The sequence below is a fragment of the Corapipo altera genome, unplaced genomic scaffold (assembly GCF_003945725.1).
Source record: "Corapipo altera isolate COAL_440 unplaced genomic scaffold, ASM394572v1 326, whole genome shotgun sequence".
Classification (NCBI taxonomy): Eukaryota; Metazoa; Chordata; class Aves; order Passeriformes; family Pipridae; genus Corapipo; species Corapipo altera.
In genome coordinates, this window is record NW_020884945.1 from 2,556,773 (window position 1) to 2,579,518 (window position 22,746).

The 22,746-nt window shown below is 55.2% G+C and overlaps 1 protein-coding gene across 2 annotated transcripts; it reads right to left on the reverse strand.

The window, feature by feature from the left end:
* Positions 1 to 4,600: 4,600 nt before the first annotated feature.
* On the reverse strand, positions 4,601 to 22,037 carry LOC113956181 (G-protein coupled receptor 12-like). Of its 2 annotated transcripts, XM_027662429.1 has the most exons (3): positions 21,937 to 22,037; positions 6,912 to 7,134; positions 4,601 to 5,898 (listed from the first exon to the last, which is right to left on the reverse strand). In XM_027662429.1, the coding sequence occupies exon 3, from the start codon at positions 5,894 to 5,896 to the stop codon at positions 4,856 to 4,858; it is 1,041 nt and encodes a 346-aa protein (XP_027518230.1). In that variant the 5' UTR covers positions 5,897 to 5,898; positions 6,912 to 7,134; positions 21,937 to 22,037; the 3' UTR covers positions 4,601 to 4,855. The 2 variants fall into 2 exon arrangements, with proteins under 2 accessions (XP_027518230.1, XP_027518229.1); XM_027662428.1 differs by lacking the exon at positions 21,937 to 22,037 and having other exon boundaries at positions 6,912 to 7,168.
* Between the last annotated feature and the right edge of the window lie 709 nt (positions 22,038 to 22,746).

The following is a 22,746-nucleotide window of genomic DNA, read 5'->3' on the forward strand; positions in this document are numbered from 1 at the left end:
AAGCTCCATTCCCGGGGTTGCAGGACAGCAGGAAGGGCAGCTTTCAGGGGAGTTTGCAGTAGGAACTGCATTGGGAACAGGAGAGGTACAAATGGTTCGGGTGAAGCTGTCTCACCTCAACAAGAGGAAAGGCTGTGCATGAACGAGAGGAGTTACAAGGAAATACCATGTGCATTCAACAATTATTCCTGACAATTAAAGTGAACTCTAATTCACCAGTAACAATGACATGAGTCCTCGATGCTGGTCAGAACACACCAACACAAGTGATTACCAGGATCAATGGCTTTTTAAAAAGACCTCCTCACCCCAAATTTGATGCTTCTACAAGAAAGAGGTACGTCATCACCTACTGAGAACAGTAATGGTTTCTTGGAGTTTCATTCAAAGTTCAATTCAAACTCTTTGACATGAACCAGTTGGGGCTGCCACATCAGGAGAGAGACCCTTGAGATGTTTCCTGCTGGTTGCTGATACAAAGTTGGCTAAAGAGAGATGTTTTCACTGCTCAGAGTACCAAACTGACCAAAATGGAAAACAAAACCCAAATAAGACCATGCAGCTTTGTTGGTAGAGCCTGTACATTCTACTGGGGGGATTTTGTTTTGTTTTGTTTTGTTTTTTTATTTCTCAGTTGAAACATGCTGTGACAACAAGGGCTTGTTGTAAATGCACAAGTTCACACCTACCCTTGGCACATCTCCACAAACCTCAGGGCACTCATGGAGCTGTGGTTTTGCCCCACCCAAGGGTGGCCCTGCCCTTGTCACGGTGTATTCCAGGAATGTTTTCTCTTTCTTTCTCCTCTTCACTCTTTCTTCATCCCCTCAACAGCCAACCACCAATGACAAAAGCACTTCACACCTGCATTCTGCTGGCCACCAAGTCATGGTGGAAAAGCCAAAGGCACACAGAAACCTGTAAATAAATCACCCAAATAAGCAGTGGATTCATTTCCTGGCTACACTGATCTCTGCCATTGGCTTGGGGCTGGTTAGATATCTAAGGTATCAATTTTCCTCACACCTCAGGACCAGTTTTCTGCTGTTTCTGCTGCTGTGGATCTACACCAGCTCCTGTAGAGTCCAGCAGTGACATGAATCTAAGCAGGGTCAAGCTCTGATCCTTCATCTTCTATCAAATGCAATTTGCAAAAGTCAATATTTGAAGGTACAATGGCAAGGTCTGTGCCAGGGTGAGGACACAGAGGTCTCCCCAGTTAAACACCAAGCAGCCCTCTCCAGGCAGGTCCAGTTCCCACCCAGAGTGGCCATGGAGGCTCTGTGAAAATCAAAGGACACCTGCAAATTTCCAACCAGCAAAGACCTTGTGCTTTACAGAACTACCACTGTCCCCCTGGATCATCTGAATGGCACAATGGTTTTTATAGATCTCAGCTTTTCCAGTGACAAGGGAATCCAGCCTAACCCTGCCAACACATCCGATACCAGGAAGTGGAGAGCAATGGGACACTCCAGTTGCTCTGTGATCTCACCGAACCCAGCAGGTAGATAGGGGCTGCTTGGCTCTTTTCACCACACTGGAATATGTTTTGGATCCACAGGGAATCCACAGATGATTCACTGGACTGAAAACCAGCTGGAAAACTCATTTTGTTTTCCAGTGCTTCCTTATCATTGTTGCCTCATCCACATGTGATACCACTGATTCATGGGAGCTGCTCCTTTTTTATGGCAACTCATCTAAAGTCAGGCCCAGTATTTCATCCTAAACATGTCCCAAAGCCAATACTGAAGCATCCCAAACACAGGGCATTCCCACTCTGCTCACAGCACCACTAACTTCCTAAAGATTTTAAGGTTTTAAGCCAGGCCTCCTCATGTCCAATATAAGGAGGATCCAACATCCAGCATCCTCACTGATGTCCAACATTGTCACTTGAAACTTTCCCAGTAGAAGATTTTCTTAATGAAAAACAAAGACAGAACAAAACCAAGCCAAAAACAAAGTGCCAAAGCAAAGGTGCAGTAAAAATGTCAGAGATTTCCACAACACATTGCATGGCAGGTGAACCTAAACTTCTTTACCTTCTGCCTCACTTCTCCTTGTTTTCCCTCCTTTCCACTGATTAAAAAGAAAGGAGAGAAAAAACAGCAAAGGAAAATAAAAGACCCAGAAAATACATTTATTTTTACTTAGGGGAAAGACTGCAGAAATGCCAATTTAACAAAACAGTTTTTAGAGGAGAATTCTTGAGACTTTTCCTGAAACCTAGCAAGTGTTTTTAACAACTTCCATGGACATCTCAAAGAGTGAAACTAAACCACCACTTGAGAAAAAATTAGATTGTGATTTTACACCAACTCTGAGCACAGAGAATATACTTGTGCCACATCTTGAGCTGGGTCAGAGCAGCAGAATCAGTGTCTCCTTCACGCAAGGACCAGAATTCAGGCAGCAGAGTGTGACAAAGTTGCTGTAGAGGCGTTTGGGTGAGTACCCTGGGTCTCAGTGAAGACATTCCCACCTGCTCTTGACCTCAGCTGTCTGGCAGGAACTGTGTGCTCAGCTTTAGCTCTCACTTCCCAAATCCTTCACCTATTGCTGTGGAGAGACATGGAGGGTGTGTGTGTGTGTGTGTGAATTATTTTCCATTGATTCTTATTTGACTTTGGCAAAGTTTGTCAATGGATCCTTCAAACTGAGACAAGTTTCAAGTATACAACTAAAAAAAAATTGTTAAAATCAAGCTCTTCAGCAATAAGGGGATTACTGGAAAGCCAAGAGAATGCAACTGTTTTTCATGCTAAAGGTTCTCTAGAGCTGATTAGTTAAACTACATTTCACCCAGAGACACAAAATGAGTTGCCCAGAGAAACAAATTCCATCTCCTAGATAGGGTGGTTGTATAAAATCATTTCAAAATGTTCACAATGTTTCAAAAATGGTTTAAGCTATTAAGTTTTTCGCATTGAGGATCTGCAGGGACCTGGCTGCACTTCTGAAACCAGAAGAAATAAAATTAGCAGAGTGTTTGTATAAATATTACTCTTTGTTAAATTAATCTATTTACTTTAAAGCTTACATTGATTCAATATTGTGCCTACTGCCCCTTGCCCAAGGTATTTAAAAGAGAAAGGAAATGAAAAAAAACCAAAACCACAAAAACAAAAAACTGAGAGTGTGGCCACCTTTCAAAGGCAGACAGTAAGTCCAAGCTCCAGGCACACTTTGGAGATTCACAGCTTTCTCATGTGCACTAAGCTCCAAGGAGCAAGAGAGTCATTGCACAGATCCAGGGAGATAATACACTTGGGTCTGTCTGTACCCAGCCATAAAGTGCCTTTGTACCCACTGCAGACACACAAAGCAAGGACATTTCTTCCACTAGCCCAGGTTGCTCCAAGCCCCGTCCAACCTGGCCTTGGGCACTTCCAGGGGTGGGGCAGCCACAGCTTCTCTGGGCAACCTGTGCCAGGGCCTGCCCACCCTCACAGGGAGGAACTCCTCCCCAGTCTCCCATCTAACCCTGCCCTCTGGCAGTGGGAAGCCATTCCCTGTGTCCTGTCCCTCCAGGCCCTAGTCCAAAGTCCCTGTCCAACACCACAACAATTTCTCTAAAGGAAAGCAGAATGTTTGGGATACCAGGCTCAGCTGGTGAGGGTTCTCCAGAGTTATTCCCATGCCAGGCCCTGGAGCAGCACCCCCTGCCTGTGCCCTGAGCCACCCTGGCTGCTCCACCCGGGCCCTACCATCCCGTGAGCGTTGCTTCGTTTCCTGCTCTGTAAGTGAATGCACTTCCACTGCCCGGCCAAAAGAAAGCACAAGGTAAAGGACACTTAATCTGTCTCACTAACACCACAAAGCACATCAGACAGTAGAGGAATGGGAGGGGCCCGTTGCTTCTCTAACGAAGCGAGTTAAATCGGCAGCATCAGGAATAACGTGTGTGATTACAAGGTTTCCCTCTCGGGGACCCCAGCAAGCCTGGACCCCTCTTTGGATCAAAATCCCTCCCCGTGTAAACGACTGGTGTGGAAGGGAGTGCAGAGGGAGGAGAGCATCACTCCACAGCCCCAGTTGGACAGGAGAGCCCTTCCTTGGCCTCCTAGACTTTGGGGTGCACCCTCCCCACCCACACACCATCAGCCGTCCCCCTGCCCCAGTCACCTTTGTGGGGGGGGAAGGACGGAATGGATTCCCTGGGTACTTCCATCCCTGCGACAGCCCAAACAACCCAAACCTAAAGAACCTTTTGCCCCGCAGGTTCTCGAAGTGCTTCACAAACGACACAGACACAGAGAGGCCCCGTGCCCCCCGCGGGTCCCCTCAGCCCGCCCCCCGGCCGGAGCTGTCCCCCCCGCGGTGCTGAACGCCCCCCCCGTTATTGCATAGCATCGCAAGACCTGATTTCAGGGGAGTGGGCGCCCCGCGTAACAACCCCACGCGTGGGGACCAGCCCCGCCGGGGGGTACGTGACACCTGCCCCGCCCGCTCCTGTGGCCTTCCCGTGGGATGTGCCCCGAGGCGTGGGACCACCCGCCTGGCTCCTTACCCCGAGAGCAGATAAACGCCACCGTATGAGGATCCTTTTTCTTTCCTTTTCATTCTTTCTTTCTTTCTTTTTTTTTTTTTTTTGGTGTTTTGTGTTTTTAAATAAAAAATAAAATGCGTAAGAAAATAACATTTCTAAAGGAAACCATTATCATTCTACTCTCTCTCTTTCTTTCCCCCTTCTTTTTCCCTTTTTCTTTTTTTCTCTTTTTGGCCATCTTTCCATGGAACGAGATGTGCTGATCGGGGAGGTCCCTCCCGGTAGGAAACGATAACGACAGAGGGGAAAAAGAGAAGGAGGAGGAGAGCAAGGGAGCACCTCTGGCTCCGTGCTCAGTCCTCACACGTCGCTGGATGTCCTTGGTCTGGAGGAGAACGTGGAGGGGATGCACCCGCAGCAGGCCAGCCAGAGCGACTTCTGGATGTCTGGGTTTCTGAAGGCGTAAATGATGGGGTTGATGAGGGAGTTGCAGGTGGCAGGCAGCGCCAGGGAGTAGGTGTAGACCGCGGGGTAACTGGAATCGGCCACCAGGGAGTAGATGGCGAAGGGGATCCAGCACAGGGCAAAGGTGCCGAGGATGAGCGAGAGCGTGGAGAGCCCTTTGCGGGTGGAGGTGGCCTGCGCCGTGGCGATGAACTGGTGCTGCACGGCGATCTGCTGGGCGTGCCGGAAGGCGATCTTGCAGATCTGCAGGTAGAGCTGCATCATGAGGGCGAAGAGGAGGAGGAAGGTGACGGCCAGCACGGCCGCGTTGTCCTTGGTGACGGGCCGCAGGATGCTGCAGGCGCTCTGGTCCCGCAGGCAGTTCCAGCCCAGGAGGGGCAGCAGCCCCACGCCCAGGCACAGTAGCCACATCAGCAGCACCATGGCGCAGGTGAAGCCCAGCGTGCGCTCGCTGTGGTAGGTGAGCGCGTTGTATAGCGACAGGTAGCGGTCCACGGTGATGGCCAGGAGGCTGCAGACGGAGGCGGAGAAGGCGGCGAGCAGCAGCCCCGCGGCCGCCAGCTCCGCCGCCTCGCTGGGCGGCCGCAGCAGGTACCGCACGGCGAAGTTGGCCACCAGCCCCAGCCCGGCCAGCAGGTCGGCCAGCGCCAGGCTGCCGATCAGCAGGAACATGGGTGCCCGCAGGCTCGGCGTGTAGAACAGCACGGCGAGCACCAGCGCGTTCTCGCCCGCCACCGCCGTGCCCGTGGCGCACAGCGCGATGTCCCAGGGGCTCACGGACCCCGCGGCCCCGCCGCCGCCCGGCGCCGCCGTGCCCGGCCCGCCCGCCGCCGAGGGCCAGGCGGGGGGCTCCGAGGCGTTCCCGGGGCCCGGGAGCCGCTGCTGCTGCGGCTGCGGCGGCCACGGCTCCCCCATGGCGGCGGGGCCGTGCAGCATCGCTGGGGAGAGAGCGAGAGGGGAGGTCAGGGGAGGCACCGGCATCGGGGAGAGCCCCGAGCCCCGCACCGAGCCCGGCGAGCCCCGCACTGAGCCCGGGGAGAGCCGCCGACCCCCGCACTGAGCCGGGGACCCCCGTGCTGAGAGCCACACCGAACCCGGGGAGCCTCTCACCGAGCCCGGGGAGCCCCTCACCGAGCCCGCCCCGCGCCCCGGAGACCCCCGCACCGTGCCCCGCCCCAAGCCCCGGGACCCCCCCCCCGGAGCCCCACACCGGGCTCCGGAGAGCCCGGCCCAGGGACACCCCACCCCGCATCCCGCACCGGCCGCCTCCGCCCGCCGCATCCCCGCCCGCCTCCCCCCGGCCCCACTGCAGCTTTCCTGGGATCCAACCTCCCGCAAACATCCCCGGCCCAGCCTTCGCCGTCCCCCCCCGCCACACGCACCCCTGGTCACTCTCTCTCGCTGTCACCCGCTCCTCCCGCCGGGCTGAGGCCGAGCACAACTCATCGCCCCGCTGCCCGCATCCTCCTCCGTGCGCTCGACTCCACGCAGGGTCCGCAACCGCTGCGCACCCGGTGAAGAACTGGCCGCCCCCTCCTCCTCCTCCTCCCCTCCCCGGGGCACGGCCACCTTTGCTACCTATTTATAGCGCAGCCCCCCCAGCCCCTCCCGCAGCCCTTTCTTTTTTGCGTGCAGTGAGTAAAAATAAACACTATTAATAGGCCAGCGCCTGTATGCGGAGCCGCCGATGGAAGGAGAAGGCAGCGGCAAGGGACAGCCTGCATTAACTTTCTCCTTCCTCCCTCCCTTCCCCTGCTTTGGAAAAGGCTGGTGCAAGATGCTCCCAGCCGGCTGCAACATCCTGCCCTGCTCGGCAGAGCAAATCCCCCCTCCCAGGGTGGGCAGCTGAGGTGTGAAGGTCGGGGGGGCTCGCCCCTAGCCGCTGCCGTCCCCCGCCGCCACCATCGCCCCATCCCGCATGCAGCCGCGACGCCGGAGGTTGTTGTTTTACCTGGTTTTAATGCACGAGGATCAGCTTGTTCCCCCCACGTTTTTATTTTTTTCCTTCCCAGTCCTTCCAGCCCTTGGTGCGAAGCCTCATTCCTCGGTGAGCATCGCTAATAGCGTTGGCAGAGAGCTGGCATCGACTTGCACTTAATATTCCTGCCCCATTGGATCTGCTGATAAATCTCAACTCTGACGTCAAAGTCTTCACTTATATTCATGATCCAAGTCTGTGAATCAGAGCCGCTGTGATCAGAATAACAACAAGGCTGGCTCCCTGCTCCACATCCACACCCGCAGGCACGAGGGGGGTGCGCGCACCCGCCCCGCCGATCGTTCATTCATGAGCTCTCCTCCCGCCACCCCGACACACCTCCCCAAGGTCGGGGCCCGCTGCACCCGCGCCCTGCGGATGCAGTTTTGGGCTGGAGCCAGGCCCCGGCGCCTCGCAGGGTTTATTTTTACCGCCTGTGCCGAGGGACGCGGGGATGGGAAAGGAGGGGGTGACACGGCGTGGCGCGGCTCCGATGCCCCGCTCTTCAAGGACGATGTCCAGGGACGGCACTGCCAGCCTTCCTGTGCCCCCAGGAGACGGCAGCTGGAGGGGCTCGGGGGTCCAGGCTGGGCAGTTGCATCCCTCCTCTGGGGAGACATCGCACCCCAGAGCCTTCGCCCCACAGAGGCTTCCCTCCAGCCAGCGGAAAGCTGGGATGAGGAGGATCCACACCTAGGAGCTTCCTGTGGGCTGCCCAGCCCTGCTCCTGCCCCCCTGTGAGGGGACACCTGCCCAAGGGCTGGGGGTCTGTCCCCCACCACAGCACCCACCCACTCATTCATTCCCAAAGCTTCCTTCCTGACTATTTGGGAAAGGATCAGCCCGGAAGGGAACAAATCTCAAAGGCACTGTTCTTTTTCCAGCCATAAGTGGCTCCATGATTCAGGTCGGGAGCAGAATCATCAAAGCAGGAATGCTCAGCTCCTGGATCCACGGGATTTCAGCTACACCTTCTCCCTCCTTTCCTATTGGTTTCATAACACTCCAGCTCCACTCTTTCATCTCCCTCTCTGTTCCAGGCTGTAGCTGTGCAGTGCAGCGAGCTCAGTGCTGGGAAGGATTTCCAGCTCCCGATGTTCAAAGATATTTAGGTGATATCAGTGATTTTGGCGGAACCCAACCGCCCCAGTTTGGAGCATCTGGGTTCTTAATTAGGCCAGGCCCCATCCCAGGGGACCTGAATCGTCATCTACCTGGGGCCGCCGGGCGCGTGACCGAGCGGTGCGTGCGAGTGACAGGAGCGGCACCAGGAGGGGCGGAGGGAACCGAGCGAGGAGCTGAATGAATTCGCTCCCGCTCCCGGTAATTACGCACCGCCCGTGAAAGGGGAGGCGGGTGAGGAGTTCTGCCTGACTCCCATCGACAGCGGCATCTGCCAGGAGGTGGGTGCAGGAGCCGGGCTGGATGGAGCCGCTGCGGCAGAGGGGATGTGCCGCCCGTGGGGTCCGAGCCCCCCTGGGGGCCTCAGGCTGAGATGAGTGCGGGTGGTCTCAGCTGATGGGCCACGAGCAGCCGCCGGGCTGAGCAGGGATGTCCCCGCTGCCCCAGCCAGTGGCTGCCACGTGCCCTACCTGACCGAGGGGAGGCTGCAGCAGCCCCGGGCCCCGCCGGCACCGAGGCTGAGCGGGGCGGGCACTGCAGACACACGGCGCGTCCCACCAGCGAGTGCCCTCGGACACCCAGTTACCCCAGTCTGCCCCTTGGATCCTCTCATCTGTCTGTGCCTCTTGCACAGACACACCCCCCGGTGGGTCTCAGCTGACCCCAAATCGCACGGGCTCACTGGAATTGCCTTGGAGCTCCTGCTCCCTCCAGCATCCCACCCCTTTCCAGCCTCTCTTGCAGAAATGCTCCCAAACACCCACCTCTTCCATAGTGGCCCTGGTGACCCCACACATCCCTTCTCCACCTTCAGTTGTTCCCCCTGACACCCCACCACAAGTTTGGCACAATCCCAGGATATTTTTCCTGAGTCCCCAGCAGGTATTTTCCCGCTGTGTTCTGGACGTGCCCCCTTTCCATGCACTCATCCCAGTGGTGGGGCTCCCCCCAGGTGCAAGGGAGCACATAGGAAGCACTGGCAGAAGCTTTTCCTCCTCCTGTGCTGTAGCCCAGGCTCTGCCTGGGTCCTGCAGGGAACTGACCCCAGTAGGTGAAGTGCTGCTGGTGCCCCAGTGCCCCAGGCAGCCCCACACCCGGGCATCGTGGCCCTGAGGCTCCTGGGCCTTCCAGCCCGGAGCTGGTCTGTGAACTCTGCATCCCCAGGGAGGGCCTGGGTGGCAAAACGGGCTGGAAGAGGTCTCAGGACTGTGCCAACACATCCCCATCCTCCTCTGCCTTTGGCCCCAGAGTTAGGGGGGCATAGACCATCCCATGTGCTGCCTACCCAGCTGTGTTCCAGAGTATTGCCCCATGAGCTGAGAGTTGTTTTAGGATGTCCTTAGACCCTCCCAGCAGTGCTGGTGCCTGTGGTGGACACAGAGAGCAGAGGGGCTGCCAGGACGTGGCTGCTGCACGGGGCTGGCACATCTGTCTGTCTGTCTGAAAGGGGAAATTGTGTCACTGGGGTACCCCAAGAGGTTTGAGGTTTACAAGTGACAAAAATGGCATTATCTGACCCCTTTTAAACCAAGACACGCTGCCCCCAGAGCTGCCCCATTGTGTCTGTGAGAATAAGCCACTGTACACAGTATTTTCAATGTTTGAGACTTTACTTTTTAAGGTTCTGAGCTCCCTGGGTACCTGCAACACCATTCTGACAATATGTTAAATGTGCTTTATCTGTATTCAAATTAGACTCAATAGCAAGGAGCAAAAGTCAAAGCTAATCAAAGACACCAGCCTAGGCCTGACACCATAATTACAGAGCAAGAGGCCACCAGCCTCACCTGGGAAGGCCATTCAGCACAGAGAAGGTTTTCCCTTGTCGTCTTCCATCTTCATTCCTCATCTCCCTCCTTGGCTTTCGGCCCCTGGGTAAAGCTCAGTGATGAACAAGACACAGGATCTTCCTTTGGCACTGCCCTGCAGGGATGTGGGTCCTGCCAGCCCACAGCAGGGCTTGACCTGGCTCTCCTCCTGCCTTAGGAATTGTGCTTTTTTGGTTAAAACAAGGGGGTGGCAAGTTAAAAACAGGGTGGCAATCAGTAATGACTTGGCTGTCCCAGGCAGAGCCCGCTGGGAACCAAAGCTTGCACAAGGGCTGCTGTTCAATGGGTGGTGCAGAGCTCACCAATTCTCCATCATTTTTACCTCTAAAAGTACTAAAATTGGCTTTAAATCTTTTCCTTGGGGAAATGTCGTCACATTCCAGCATCACATGAGCTTTTCCCACCCAAGCTCCCACTCCTGTGTGACAGACCTATGAGCTTGTTGCCTTGAGACCCCCTGGAGGGGCTCAAAGTCGCTCTGCTGGAATGTTCACCCCCATATTTATCCCGGCACCGTTTCTGCAGTGAGCGGATCCAGCCTTATTCCAGTGCCTCCGTTGTTCCCTGTAACTCCAATGGTGTTTGAAGAGCTCTAAGAAGGAAAAGCACAGCTATAATTAGCAGTGCTGACTAATCAGAGTGGCAAACAAGTGCACTGCACCCGCCAGCCTCCCCAAATCGGGGCTGTCGGGGGCCGCGCGCCACCGGGAGCGCAGAGAGTCCTACATTCCAAGGCTTTGCACAATTCTTGGTGGAAATGAGGGCATTTTCTCACTGCTGCCACCGGAAAGAGAGGACTTCTCCTGGTGCTGGGGTCCAGCATCCCAGCCTGGTGGGAAGTACTGGAGCTCCATGGTGGGTTTGGGTGTTTGAGGTGCTCATGGTGGAGTTGGAGGATGGCAGGCAGGAGTCTGGCTGATAAAATCCTCCACGTCTGTTGAAAACCAGCTGATTAGGGTGAAAAAGGTCTCTCCAGGTAGGTGGAATGGGCCCCTTTGAGGACCTGGCTTGCAAGAGTGACCTCTGCCATCCCACCTGCAGCAGCACCACTGCAACCCTGAGTTACCTCTTGGAGAGCTACGGGTGGATCGTCGGCTTTTCCAGCTCCAGGGAACAGCTTCCTACCCCAAAATGAGCTCTCCTGCCTGGGGACAGTGGGGACACTGTGTCTCACTGCCCTGTTGCCATTAGAGATCCAGCTGCTGGGAACTTTGCCCATTTAGGGGGACCTGCACGGAGACAGGACCCACAGCTGTGCCAGGAGGGAAGGAGAAGCCCTGGGTGATTTGAAGGCTCACTCTGACTTCTCCTCCTGATTCCCACCTAACAAACACTCAGGACAAAGCAGAGGGAGGATTTTTCCTCCTTTCACCAGTGATATCATTCCCACATGGATGATTTTGCTCCAATCCTTAAGCTCTGCTGCTTTCCTGAGCCAGAAGAACACGTTCTGAAGCACCTTTGCTGGCACACACCGTGTCACCATATGTCACCCTGGCTCTGGAGAACAGGGCTTCTGGGAAGAGTGGTTTTTTCCAAAATAAAGGGCTTTTGCACCATGTTTTGCTCCTTCTCCCAGGCTGTATGTGCTGCTCTGGCTGCTGCCTCATCAGGAGTGACAGTGTTTCCCTACACTGCCATTCATCAAGCCATAGGGAACACTGGGAGTGTGCAGGATAAGAGGCAAAATATTAGGGCAAATGAGTGTGATAATTAATAATTAACAATAACCTAATTTACCTGATGTGGCATGGAGGTAAAAAAGGTTTTCTACAAGATTGGATGGGGGAAAAATAAGAAAGATCCTTCAAAAATACAAAACCTAGAGTCTTTTTTCAGGTCAGTGCTGGGCAACCATCCCTCCCTGCTGTGTCCCTGCCACCTGCTGCCACCAACATGAGATTTCCAAAACCAGGCTTGGAGTAAGCCATTCCAGAGGAGCACTGGGAGCACTGTGACACTGGAGCCACGGCAGAGATGCAGCTCTGAGGACCAGGAGGGTCCCAGGTGTGTCCAGGAAAGCCACTGACTGCCCTGGAGCCGATGATACATCAGCACCGACAGAAACCTGCAGCCACCATGTGCTGGTGGGGGTGGATTTTTCATTCCAAGTGCTAAACTCCCGTGCTGATCCCTCCTGGTGAAGTGGCCCATGGGGAGCAGGAGGCAGCCCTCCCACCCAGCAGGGAAAGCCCCCTGCAGCAGCACTGAAAGGCCCTCCAACCTCCCCAGTTCCTTCCCCACTGGGCAGGAAGGAAGCTGGTTCCATAAAACCCAGGGAACAAGTCTCAGCTTTGAAGTCAAGCACAAGGCAGCTTGACACCCCCTTGCCCAAGCACAGTCAGTCCTCTCTATTTATTGATTTTAGCTCGGGCTTCTGACATTTAAACAGGATCCTGTGTGGAGTCACAGCCCGGGCTCCCCTCCTGAGCACAGGCACATTCCCTGGAATTATGCTGGGGATGACATTGCCGGGATGCAGAGCCCTGGTCTCACACATGGTGACATCACCAGAAAAGGTCACAGCCGCTTGCTGGTAAATGGAATAATTTGTATAAAGCAAGTGTTTGGCTCAGAAAAAAAATCTACTTGAGTTAAGGCAAGCAGGTGAAGCCAAGAGCTGGGCCTGCCAGAAACCTGGGGCTCGTCCCAACCTTCAGCCTGAGCCGTACACACCTGAACTTGGGGTGTATGGGAGGTTTTTTTCTCCCTTTGGGCATTTCATTTTCTCCTTCAGCACCACTGACCAGAGCTGCACCTCAGCAGGGGGAGATTCCCCCAGGACACAAGAGACTTTTCCAGGAGTTTGAATACCCAGTCAGAGGAGAGAGCTGTTAAATATACGGGCAATATGCCTTCTTCATCCTCCAGGATGGGGTTTGAACCAAGAAAGTTGTCTGTTCCCAGAGGATTTCCCTCTGCCTGGGGGTTTCACCCCAGGGCTGTGCTGTGCCTCTCCCCGCAGCAATGCTGGAGGTCACTGGGCTGAGAAACATCATCCCCCCGAGACCCCCACGGATGAATTTATGGCAGAAAGGCACTGGGCAGAGGGCGTGGGGAAAGTAGCAGTGAGAGAAGACAAGACCCTTTAAATACTTTAAAATTGCCAGATTTGAAGGGTTTGGGGTGGATGATGACAGTGTGGGGAAGGTGAGACACAGGACTGCACCTTCCCATCCAGTTTTGAGCTAATTCCCTGTTGGGTTGTTTTTAATTTTTTTTCTCCCAAAAGGTCAGCTCTCTTGTCAGAGCTCGAAGTCACAACCATCGCTCCTGCTATCAGTGCAATCGTGTCTGATGAGTCACTTGTTTAACAGGAAGAGGCTCTGGTTGCTATAGGGATGGCAGAGAGGGGAGAGGATCCTTTCATTGCCCTCAGCACCACCTGTGATGGGGAAAACACAACCCCAGACCATTCCAGGCCAAAGTCCCCTCTGCACTGACTGTGTGACACAGTTTGGCATCCTGGCTGCAGGGCTGCCCAGGCGGGTCCTGAGCAGGGGACGTTCTGGAACCTGGGGCTGGGAGGTGGCAGGAACAGGGAGGGATCGGGTTGAGTGCAGTGCTTGATGTCGTGTTTGGGTCCCACAGGGAACTGGGAGCTGCAGGGGCTATGGGGGCTTTGGGGTGATGGGAGGAGACACTGCTGAGCTCCCCACCACGGGCTCATTCACCCCATCCCTCCTCAAGCCTTTTCTCCATCTCCCAGGAAAATGTGGCTCCTGGGGGTGTCAGGGCTGATCCCTTTGCATCTGACCCAGCGCCCTGATTGCAAAGGTGAGATGTGGGCAGTGCTGGGGGAGCTGTGGCTGTTTGGCACCCTGGGAAATGAGGCCACCAGGTCAACAAGGTCAGTCACCAAGGCCACCATGACCCACCTCCTCCCGGCTCAATGATTGCAGGCCTTTATCCCCCCTGGGTTTCATCACCCTGGGGGTGATGCAAGATCCCCCATCCTGCAGTCAGGCACCTCCCAGGGCTGCCTGTGCACTCCCTTTGCCCTTTGCTTCCCCTTCCCCTCTCTCTGCCAAACTGGGGGGTTGACTCCCTGATTCGGACCCAGATGAGACTCCGGCCACTTCTACGGGGACACAGTGGAGGAATTCTACCAGGCCCACCCTGCAGACCCTCCCACCCCCTGCATGCTGCTCAGCAGAGATGCTGCTCTCCCCTGGGACACCCTCTGCTTTCCCAGCTCTTCATTAGGGAACCACTAATTACCTCCAATGTTCATTGATGCCGTTCCACCACAGCGCTCAGGCTTTGTGTGAATGTGCTATATTTAGCTCTGCTGCTCCTGACAGGGATGCAGTTTGCCCACTCACACTTCTTCCTCTGGATCAGGAGAATTGGGTGCCTCTTCGTGATGGGGGGGAGAGAGAGGAGAAACCTCCAGCCTTCAGCTGTGCTCTGCAAAAGTGTTTGCATTTGTTCCCTCCTGCATGAGCGGGGTTTGAAGAGCTCCTTCATAGGCTCCCAGAAGCTCTGGGTTTCAGAGAGGAGCATCCCCCGCGAAAAATAAAAGGGGGGAAAAATAAGAAGATGGCAGCGGGAGAGGTCCAAACCTCTGTGGCGGGCAGTGCTGGGGGCATTGCAGAAGAGCATGGGTTTGGGTGCTCTGCTGGCATGAGCAGCACTGGGGAAGGTTCTCTCCCACCGTCTCTGTGCTGTCCAAGGAGCCCAATCTCACAAACTCCTTAAGCATTTTGGGAGTTCCTTATGCTGGCAATACCATGTCCTTGGAGGTGGAATTAGCAGAATTACCTCTGTTCCCACTCTGTGTGTCCCACGGTTCTCCCCCATGCAAGCAAACCTGTAACACAGCTGGTCCGGAGCAGCTCCAGGCACAGGGATGTCGGGGGGAGTGGCTGTCACCAGAGGAGGTGCAATGGGGCCAAAACACATCCGGTGAGGTGACAGCCCCAGAGGTGCAGAGATGCGGCTCCATCCTCTGCCTGACCCATCCCACCCCTGGGTGCACCACAGGGACCAGCACAGGCACCCACGTTTTGCTGTCACCCTCAGCAGGCTGGTCCGTGGTGGCTCTGGCTCCAGCCTTGGGCAGGGTGCCCCAACACTGCGGGGGAGTTTGCTGGGCTCTCTACCCTCGCTGGATCCCAAGCTCTCAGCCTCTCTGCTTGTTCGTACCCAGGCTGGTGGGGCCAGCAAGTGTGTGCTGAGGAGCTGCAGCGTGCGCGGAGCTTCACCAGGACTCACACGGGGCTCCGTGCTCAGCGTCCCGGGGGTGCTGCCGCTGTGATCCGGCTGTGAGAACCCAGGAGCAGGATGGGCACTGCTCCCCTTCTCCCGGCTCCAGATCTCCCTGTCCGTGATGTCCCGTCCCACCTGCACCAACCGATGGGGGGATGAGGGGCAAACTCGGGACGGCCCTTCCCTCGGGGGCGGCCCTTCCCTCCCACGATCGCTGCCTCTGACCCAGCAGAGCCCCGGGAGGGATCTGGGAGGAGGCTCAGCTGGTGCCAGGCTGTGCTGCCGCCCAGAGCCCCCGATTTCTTTGTTTGCAGGTGCAATGTCTGCGGGTGGGAGCCGCTGCAGAGGTGAGAGCAGAGAGCAAGGGCTGAGCCACCGGCAGCAGCGCCGGGCACCCCCAGCAGCGGCAGCCTCAGGGGTCTGTGTGACCCCCCCGAGCACTGCAGGGTGAGTGCAGGGCCCGTGCGCTGCCTCACCTGCAGAAACCAGGGCCGTGGGCACTTCTCTGCTCTAAGCACTGTCTAAGCACTGTGTATAAGCCCCTGGAATATTGGCAGATAGCTCGGGGAGGGGGATGCGGACGAATCCTGTAATGGAGCCCGGGGCAGGGCCGTCCCTGTGTCCGCGCTCCTCCTGCACGGACCGCGCTGTCCCCAGGGATGCCATGGCTAAAACTGCCCCGGAGAGCCCAAACCGCTGTCCTTGGCGAAGGGATGGACAGTTCCCCACCTGCTTCATGGGGTGTCTGTGCCCAAATCTCCCTCGCTGGGTGCCCGAGTCCCCCAGTCCTGCCCTGTTGGGTCCCTGCATTCCAAATTCTGCTTTCCTGAGTCCCTTTCTCTCAAATCCCACCTTGTTGTCTCTCAGCTCCCCAGATCCTGCCTCAGCGAGAACCTGACCCTCAAATTCTGTCCCGTTGAGTTCCTGCATCCCAAGGTGCACGACCCCAGAGGGGACAGCCTTACCCACATTCCACTCTGTCTGACGGGAAGGCGGAGATGCTACGTGGCCACGCAACTCAGTTATTATGGGCTGGTGTTTAATTAAATCCCATCCAAAATCATCCACCTTGGGATCTGTGGGCAGATGGCTATTCCAGCAAGGAAAAAAATCCCCTGCTTTCCCCATCAGGTGTTTCTTGAGACAGACAAGAGGCAAAACAGGTTCTTTTAATAGCACAGCACAAGAGGCAGCTCGCTGGGGCGGGAGCTGAAGGTCGGCTCTGCGCCGGGACACCGCGGGCGAGCAGGCACACGGCTATTTATAACTGCCTGGCTTTTTAAGAAAACAAAACCCCATCCAGGAAAAACACCGCTGGTACCACGGGAAAAACAACCTGAGCCCCGATCCTGGTCCTCGGGAGCCCCCTGTGCCCGCCGGGGACCATCCCAGCACCCTCAGGCAGGATGGGGGCTGTGGGTTAATCAGTGGCACCCCGGGGTGGGTGGGGAAGGGGAGGGCAGTGGGTGGCAGAGAGGGGTTGTTTGCAGAGCACCCAGGGTATGTGGGGCCATGGCTGCCCCTTCAGCCCGGGCCACAGGCAGAGTCCCAGCATAGCAGCCTGGCTCAGCCCTTCGGGGCTGTTTTGGGTTTGGAACACCCCCATGGGCTGGACACCCCCTCAGAGCTCAGAGACATCCCCGTGCCCTTCTGGTAGTCCCGGCAGAGGCACCCCAGGGTGTCCCCCCATGGGGCTGCCTGTGGGCACCTTTCTCCCTGCCACTGCACTTACATGGCCAGGCAAAACCAGGGGTGTAATTTTCCCCCTTAGTTACAGCATTTTCATCCTTGAAATCTTTCCAGGCATCATAACTCCAGCACCCACAGTGTCGGTCCCAGTGCCAAGGCCTCACCTTTCCTGTGCCCTGCAGTGGGGTGGGTGTTGGGCCTTGCCCCTGCTGCCCAGCCACGGGCGGCAGGAGGGAGAAATGGCCCCAAAGCAGGGTGTTTGGCTACCACGGGCACCCTGGCAAGGGGAGCAGGGCTGTGTCTGGGCAGTGCAACCCACTCAGTAGGATAAATAGGAGAGTTAATACATAAGAGCTGCCAGACACTCCTTGGACAGACCATCTCTCCCAACTCATCAGGGCTCTGGGGCAGCTCCTAGAGAGCCCTAAGTGATGCTGCAGTGAGGGCAAGAGGGGAAAAAGCAAAAGCTCAGCTTCTCCCAGCACCTGAGGAAGAGGTGACACCATTGGACTGGTGGTGGGACAGCAAGAGCTGCTGGTGCCAGTTCAGGGATTGTTGGCTCCTGGCAGGGGGAGCAGGAGTTTGAATCTATCAAAGACACACAGCTGGAAGAAAAACCTGCCTAAACACCTCCTAGCAGGCTTGGAGGAAAATCAGGGTAGAAATGGATGGGATGAAGCCCACAGCAAGGTGACTTCCCATGCCTGAAAGTGTCCAAGGCCAGACTGGATGGGGCTTGGAGCAACCTGGGCTAGTGGAAGGTGTCCCTGCCCATGGCAGGGGGTTTGAAATGAGATGGGCTTAAGGCCCCTTTCAACCCAAACCTTTCTGTGATCCTGTGATGATTCCATGACATGAACAGCCAGGACATGGTGATGGGGTCTGTGGGTCCACAGGGTGGCTTTGGGGCATCCCAGCTGCTCCCAGGAGCGCTCAGAGGATCCGGCTCTCTCCCAGCAGGATTCACCAGCCTGGTGTGTTATTTTTTTCAGTGCTGGGATATAATTAGTGCCAGTTCCTCAGAGCTGTCACTCACCATCATGCAGCCTTTGCTTTTCCTGGGAACATGACTAACTAGCAAATGGCTGAACACGCCAGGAAGGTGCAGGGAAAAGTGAGTATTTGCTTTCCTCCCTGGGAAATAAAAAAAACCCCCAACTTCAGGAGCCACTTTGCAGCCTCAGAGAGCAGAACAAATCCTGACAGTGCTTGAAGAGGGATGAGCCACCTGCCAGTCACGCAGGACACCCACGGCTCCTCCCAGCACAGGGAATCTCAGAGCCATGGACAGGCGGTGGGAGCCACTGAGATGTTCAGAACCACGAGCGGGACCACCCAAAAATCAACCCACTCCCCTGCCAACCTCCTGGTTTCCCTTCCTGTTCTCCCCATCTCTTGCACTTCCACACAGAGGATGCTCTTGCTCCCACTCCCTACCAGCACAGCCCCTTTCCCACGGGGGTTTCTCCCCTCTCTGCTGCTGTTGCTCCAGGAAGGCCGTGTCTCCTGTCGCTCCCGTTCCTGCCCTCCAGCTGTGACCCACAGCCACGGCCCCGGAAAGCCCGGGCTGGATCCTGCTCCCTCCCACTGGTTTTAGAGAGGTTTGATGCTCTGTTGGAGGTATTTTTAGTGGAAGATAATGCGGTTCCAGCTCTCCCGGGAACCCTCCTGCCCCAAGTCATTGCTCCCGAAGCACTTGGCTCCAGCTGTGCGGGAATAGTGCAGAGAAATTGGTTTTCCCAAACCCAGTCACATCCTCCCATTGGGGGATAAATGGGAAACTTCGGCTAAAGCAAAGCTTGGCTCTTCTGTTGGGTCTGAGGCTCAACAAACTGAAAGGGCCCAAAAATGTAACCCTGTGTTTATGGTCAGTTTTGTACCACGAGAAACCAGACAAAGGTAAAATCTCTGTTCAACTCTTCACTTTACTATACCTTGGGGATAAGTTAATAAAAATATTCCCATTTCTGTCTGATGGCTTCAGACATCCCTTAATGCCCCTTCTTGGCCTGAAAACCCACTCTCTGATCCTCACCAACCCACTCTTGTCCCCACGTTCAGGGGACACCCCGAGCACCTGGCAGGAAGCTCTGAAAGGAGATGAGCACCTTTGGCACAAGGGCCGTCTCTCCATCCCCATCAGCACCAGGTACCAGCCTGGTTTGGTTCTTTTATGCTGAAATGATGGCAAAGAATTCTGAAGGAATAAACTGGATTTTTTCCAAACTCATGGCCTTTCGCTTGGAGAAATATTGTGACTCAAAATCTGAAAATGAACAGTTCAACATAAAAAAATTTAAAAAAGTGAAAAAAAAAAGAGGCCTTGGGAAGGATGACCAAGAATAACCCTTTTCCCCATCACCCCCACGTGTTGTCTTGTGCAGCTCCCTGAGCCCTTGCTGGGGAGGAGCTGAGGCTTTGCTGGTGTGAGGGGGGAAGCAAAGGGACCTGGAGCAGTTTCCCAAGGGAATCTTTTGGCACTGAGGGGTTTTACCTTGGCTTGGCCAGATGATGGGGAAGGGGCACCTACAGATGTGGGTCAGACTCACATGGGTTTCATCACCCCGGGACTGTCCAGGATGCAGAGATGGGAATTCTCACCTGCCACAGCCCCCCATCAACACCCAGAGCCCCCATGACCTGCAAAGACACAGCTGTGGGGCTGAGGCTTCCAAAATACCCAGAGTATTTCAAAAGGCCCACCACTAAAAGGAGCATCAGACCCAAATCGTAGGGGATGCAGATGAGTCGGGACCAGGAGGTCCCGCAAGGTCTGAAATCCATGTTGTCATCAGTGTGAGGTTCCTGGCCGTCTTTCCTGTGGCTTTGATGAGGGTCTAGCCCACAAAGACCTCTAAGATACCAACCCTCTGCTCGCAACTGCCCCTGGACACAGCTGGTCCTGCACAGCAGCACTGCCAGATGTGATTCCCCTCCCCTGAGCCGCCCCGTCCCTCCACAGCCCGTTTTCTCCCGGCAGCCCCGTGGTGATTGGTTGCAGTAAATGCCGGCTGCTTCTCGGGGAAGGAAACAAATGCACTTAATAATAGAGTGCTAATCAGGGCACTTAATCACTAACAAAGTTACTCAGCTCCTGCTGGAACCCCCCTGCTATTCTCTGCACTGTTTACACCCGGCGGTGCCCAGAACAAACAGCTTCAGCTGCATTTCCCTCCCCCTCACCCTGCCCACGGTCTGTGGGCAGCAGCAGCCCCGGGGTCACTCCAGCTGGAGCTCCTGTTGTCCTGTCCCTTCCAGCTGGAGCTCCTGTTGTCCTGTCCCTTCCAGCTCTGGGCCTTAAAACCCAGAAAATGTCTCTTCCCACCTCTCTATTCCTCACCCAATATGTTCTGCTAAAGCAGCTTCGCTCCAGATACAAACATCTGGAGAATGGGATGAACCCGGGGGGATGTTGGGGACATTGCTGACTCCAGCTGCAGCTCTCAACCCCCATCCTTGCCCTTCTGCCCCTCCTTCACACTGCCTGTGCCTTGGGAATCCCCAGAGAAGGCCCAGCTGGGAATACCTGAGTGGTTCTGGTTTATTTGACCCAACCTGCAGTGCAGCCCGTGCCCTGCGCTGGGGCAGGTGCAGAGGATGCTTCTCAGGGAAGTACCAAAAGCATTTGCCCTCAATAAATCTGGGCCAGCGTACCTGAAGTGATACTGTGGGGGCTCTGATATTTTAAGGTCTTCACAAACCCTTCCTGAGCTTTGCCCCTTCGGTCCAACTCCTCCTCCTGGGGTTTTATAAGTTCCCCTCTTCAAGGCCCCTGTGTTTCACTCCCCATCCAAGCTGATTCCAGCTCATGGGATCACACCAAGTGGGGCTTGGGGAGCATCTGCTCCTACTCCCACTGTCTCCCACATTCCAGATCCACCTCCAGCAGCTCACTCTTATCTTCTTTGGGAAGCAGGCACCACCCCAGCCTCTGAAGGGCACCCAGCAATCCTGCTTCTCCCTCCACACCCCGTTCCTTTTGGGGACCCCAGCAGGACACAGGGCTGGCCACCCTCCCCTCCCCAGGTGTCATGGCCCACCTCTGCAGGCCCAGCCGATCTCATTCCACTTACACGGAAAAGCTCTGCAGGGGGTAACTGATTCTCCTACAAAAAGGTCCTAAAGTCAGATTTTCATAATCTTACCCAGTTTTTAGTAGTTTTTGGACAAAATTCCCGAAGACTGCTCTGTTTCTGACAAAGATAAAGGGGGAAGAGAGTTGAGTACATTGTTGAAGTGTGGGAAGCACTGCAGTGGTCTGTTTGTTATTTGTATTTGGCAGCTTTCAGAACAATTGACAGCCACTAAACGTGCTCATTATTACCAATTCAAATATTAAACATGCTGCTGTGTAATTAATTCATCCTTCCCTTTCCTGGCTTCCTCTCTCCTGCTGGGGTAGTGCAGGAACACCCCCACACCAGGTCCATAAATGCACCAGATCAGGGAGGGAAGGGACTGGAAAGGACCTTAAAGCTCATCTCATTGCACCCCCTGCCATGGTCAGGGACACCTCCCACTAGTCCAGGTTGCTCCAAGCCCCATCCAACCTGGCCTTGGACACTTCCAGGGATCCAGGGGCAGCCACAGCTTCTCTGAGCAACCTGTGCCAGGGCCTCCCCACCCTCCCAGGGAAGAATTTCTTCCCAATATCCATCTAAACTGCCCCCTCTCACTTTTTGAGGCCATTAATTCTGCCACAAAGCCTGGGGAGTTCTGACCAACAGCCAGATGTTTGAAGGATCAAACATTTCCCTTCGCAGAGCTTCGTCTCCAGAATACAAGGTCAAGATGCCTCCACACCATCCCGCTGCCACTGTTCCATTCCTGCCCTTCCTCACCCTGAGCCATCATCCTGGACATCTCATCCCACCTGGCTGCTTCTCTGGGACCAAACAGAGCAGCAGGAAGGGGAGGTGGCCTGAACTACAGGGCTGGCTTTGCAGGAGGGGACGGGAGCAGACAATCAGCCCCGAGGTTAATTAGTGCCCCAAGAGCAAATGCTGGCAGGACTTTCCATGTTGGGAATTATGTTCCAGGGTATTGTTTCCTTTCGAGGGCCACAGTGGGAAGGTTTGACTTGTCTGAGAGGCCTCTGTCAGTCTATTTTACCAATCAAATATGATTTGCTTTAAACAGCTACTAACCTGAGCTGGCACAGTGGCTCTAAAAGCTCCTGCTGGGAATCAGAACATGCCAGGCACAAACACCACCCCAGAAATCACCTCTGCTGCTGCACATGTGAGGGCAGGGCCTCTCCCCAAACACGCTGCAGGATCTGTGGAATCAGCAGGAAGACAGAAACACAGGGTGTGTTCAGAGAGAAATAACAACCATGGGATGGTCTGGAGTTCTGGAGTCACCTGCAGTGACAATCCCAGCCCAAGTCCCAACACCAGTCCTGCCTTGCTGGCACTCCAAGCTCAAACTACTTCCAGGCCTTCTGACTTTGGTTGTTCAAAGTTATTTCTGGGTGATGCTCCTTCTGCAGTGTCTGAAAGTCAGACTCACGTTCACTGGAGTTAAAATTAGCTCCATTTGTTTATTGCTAATGTGTGACCCAGCAGGGCAAGGACCAGCCAGTGTTGTGCATTTAAAGCAAGGTTTTGCAGAGCAGCTGCCATTTGAAAATCTCACCTGCTTCTGTTGCATCTAATCCCATAAATTCCTACTGCTGGGAGCAGCCTTTGATCCAGTTTTCCCCCTGTAAAGGTGAACTGCAGTGAACCACACTGACATGAAGACCTGTCCTGCAATGAACCTGGAAAGCTCCAAACACACAGTACTATTTTTGCTTTTCAATGTCTCTGTTCCAGATCAGTCAGATAATATCTGCAACAAAGTCTCATGGAGACCAACACAGGGGGGAAAGAGGGAGAAAACCAGGGCTCCCAGGGAAAGGCAAGGGCAGAGCTGTGGGGGGTGATGGAGGGACGCAGGAACAGCAGGGATGGGAT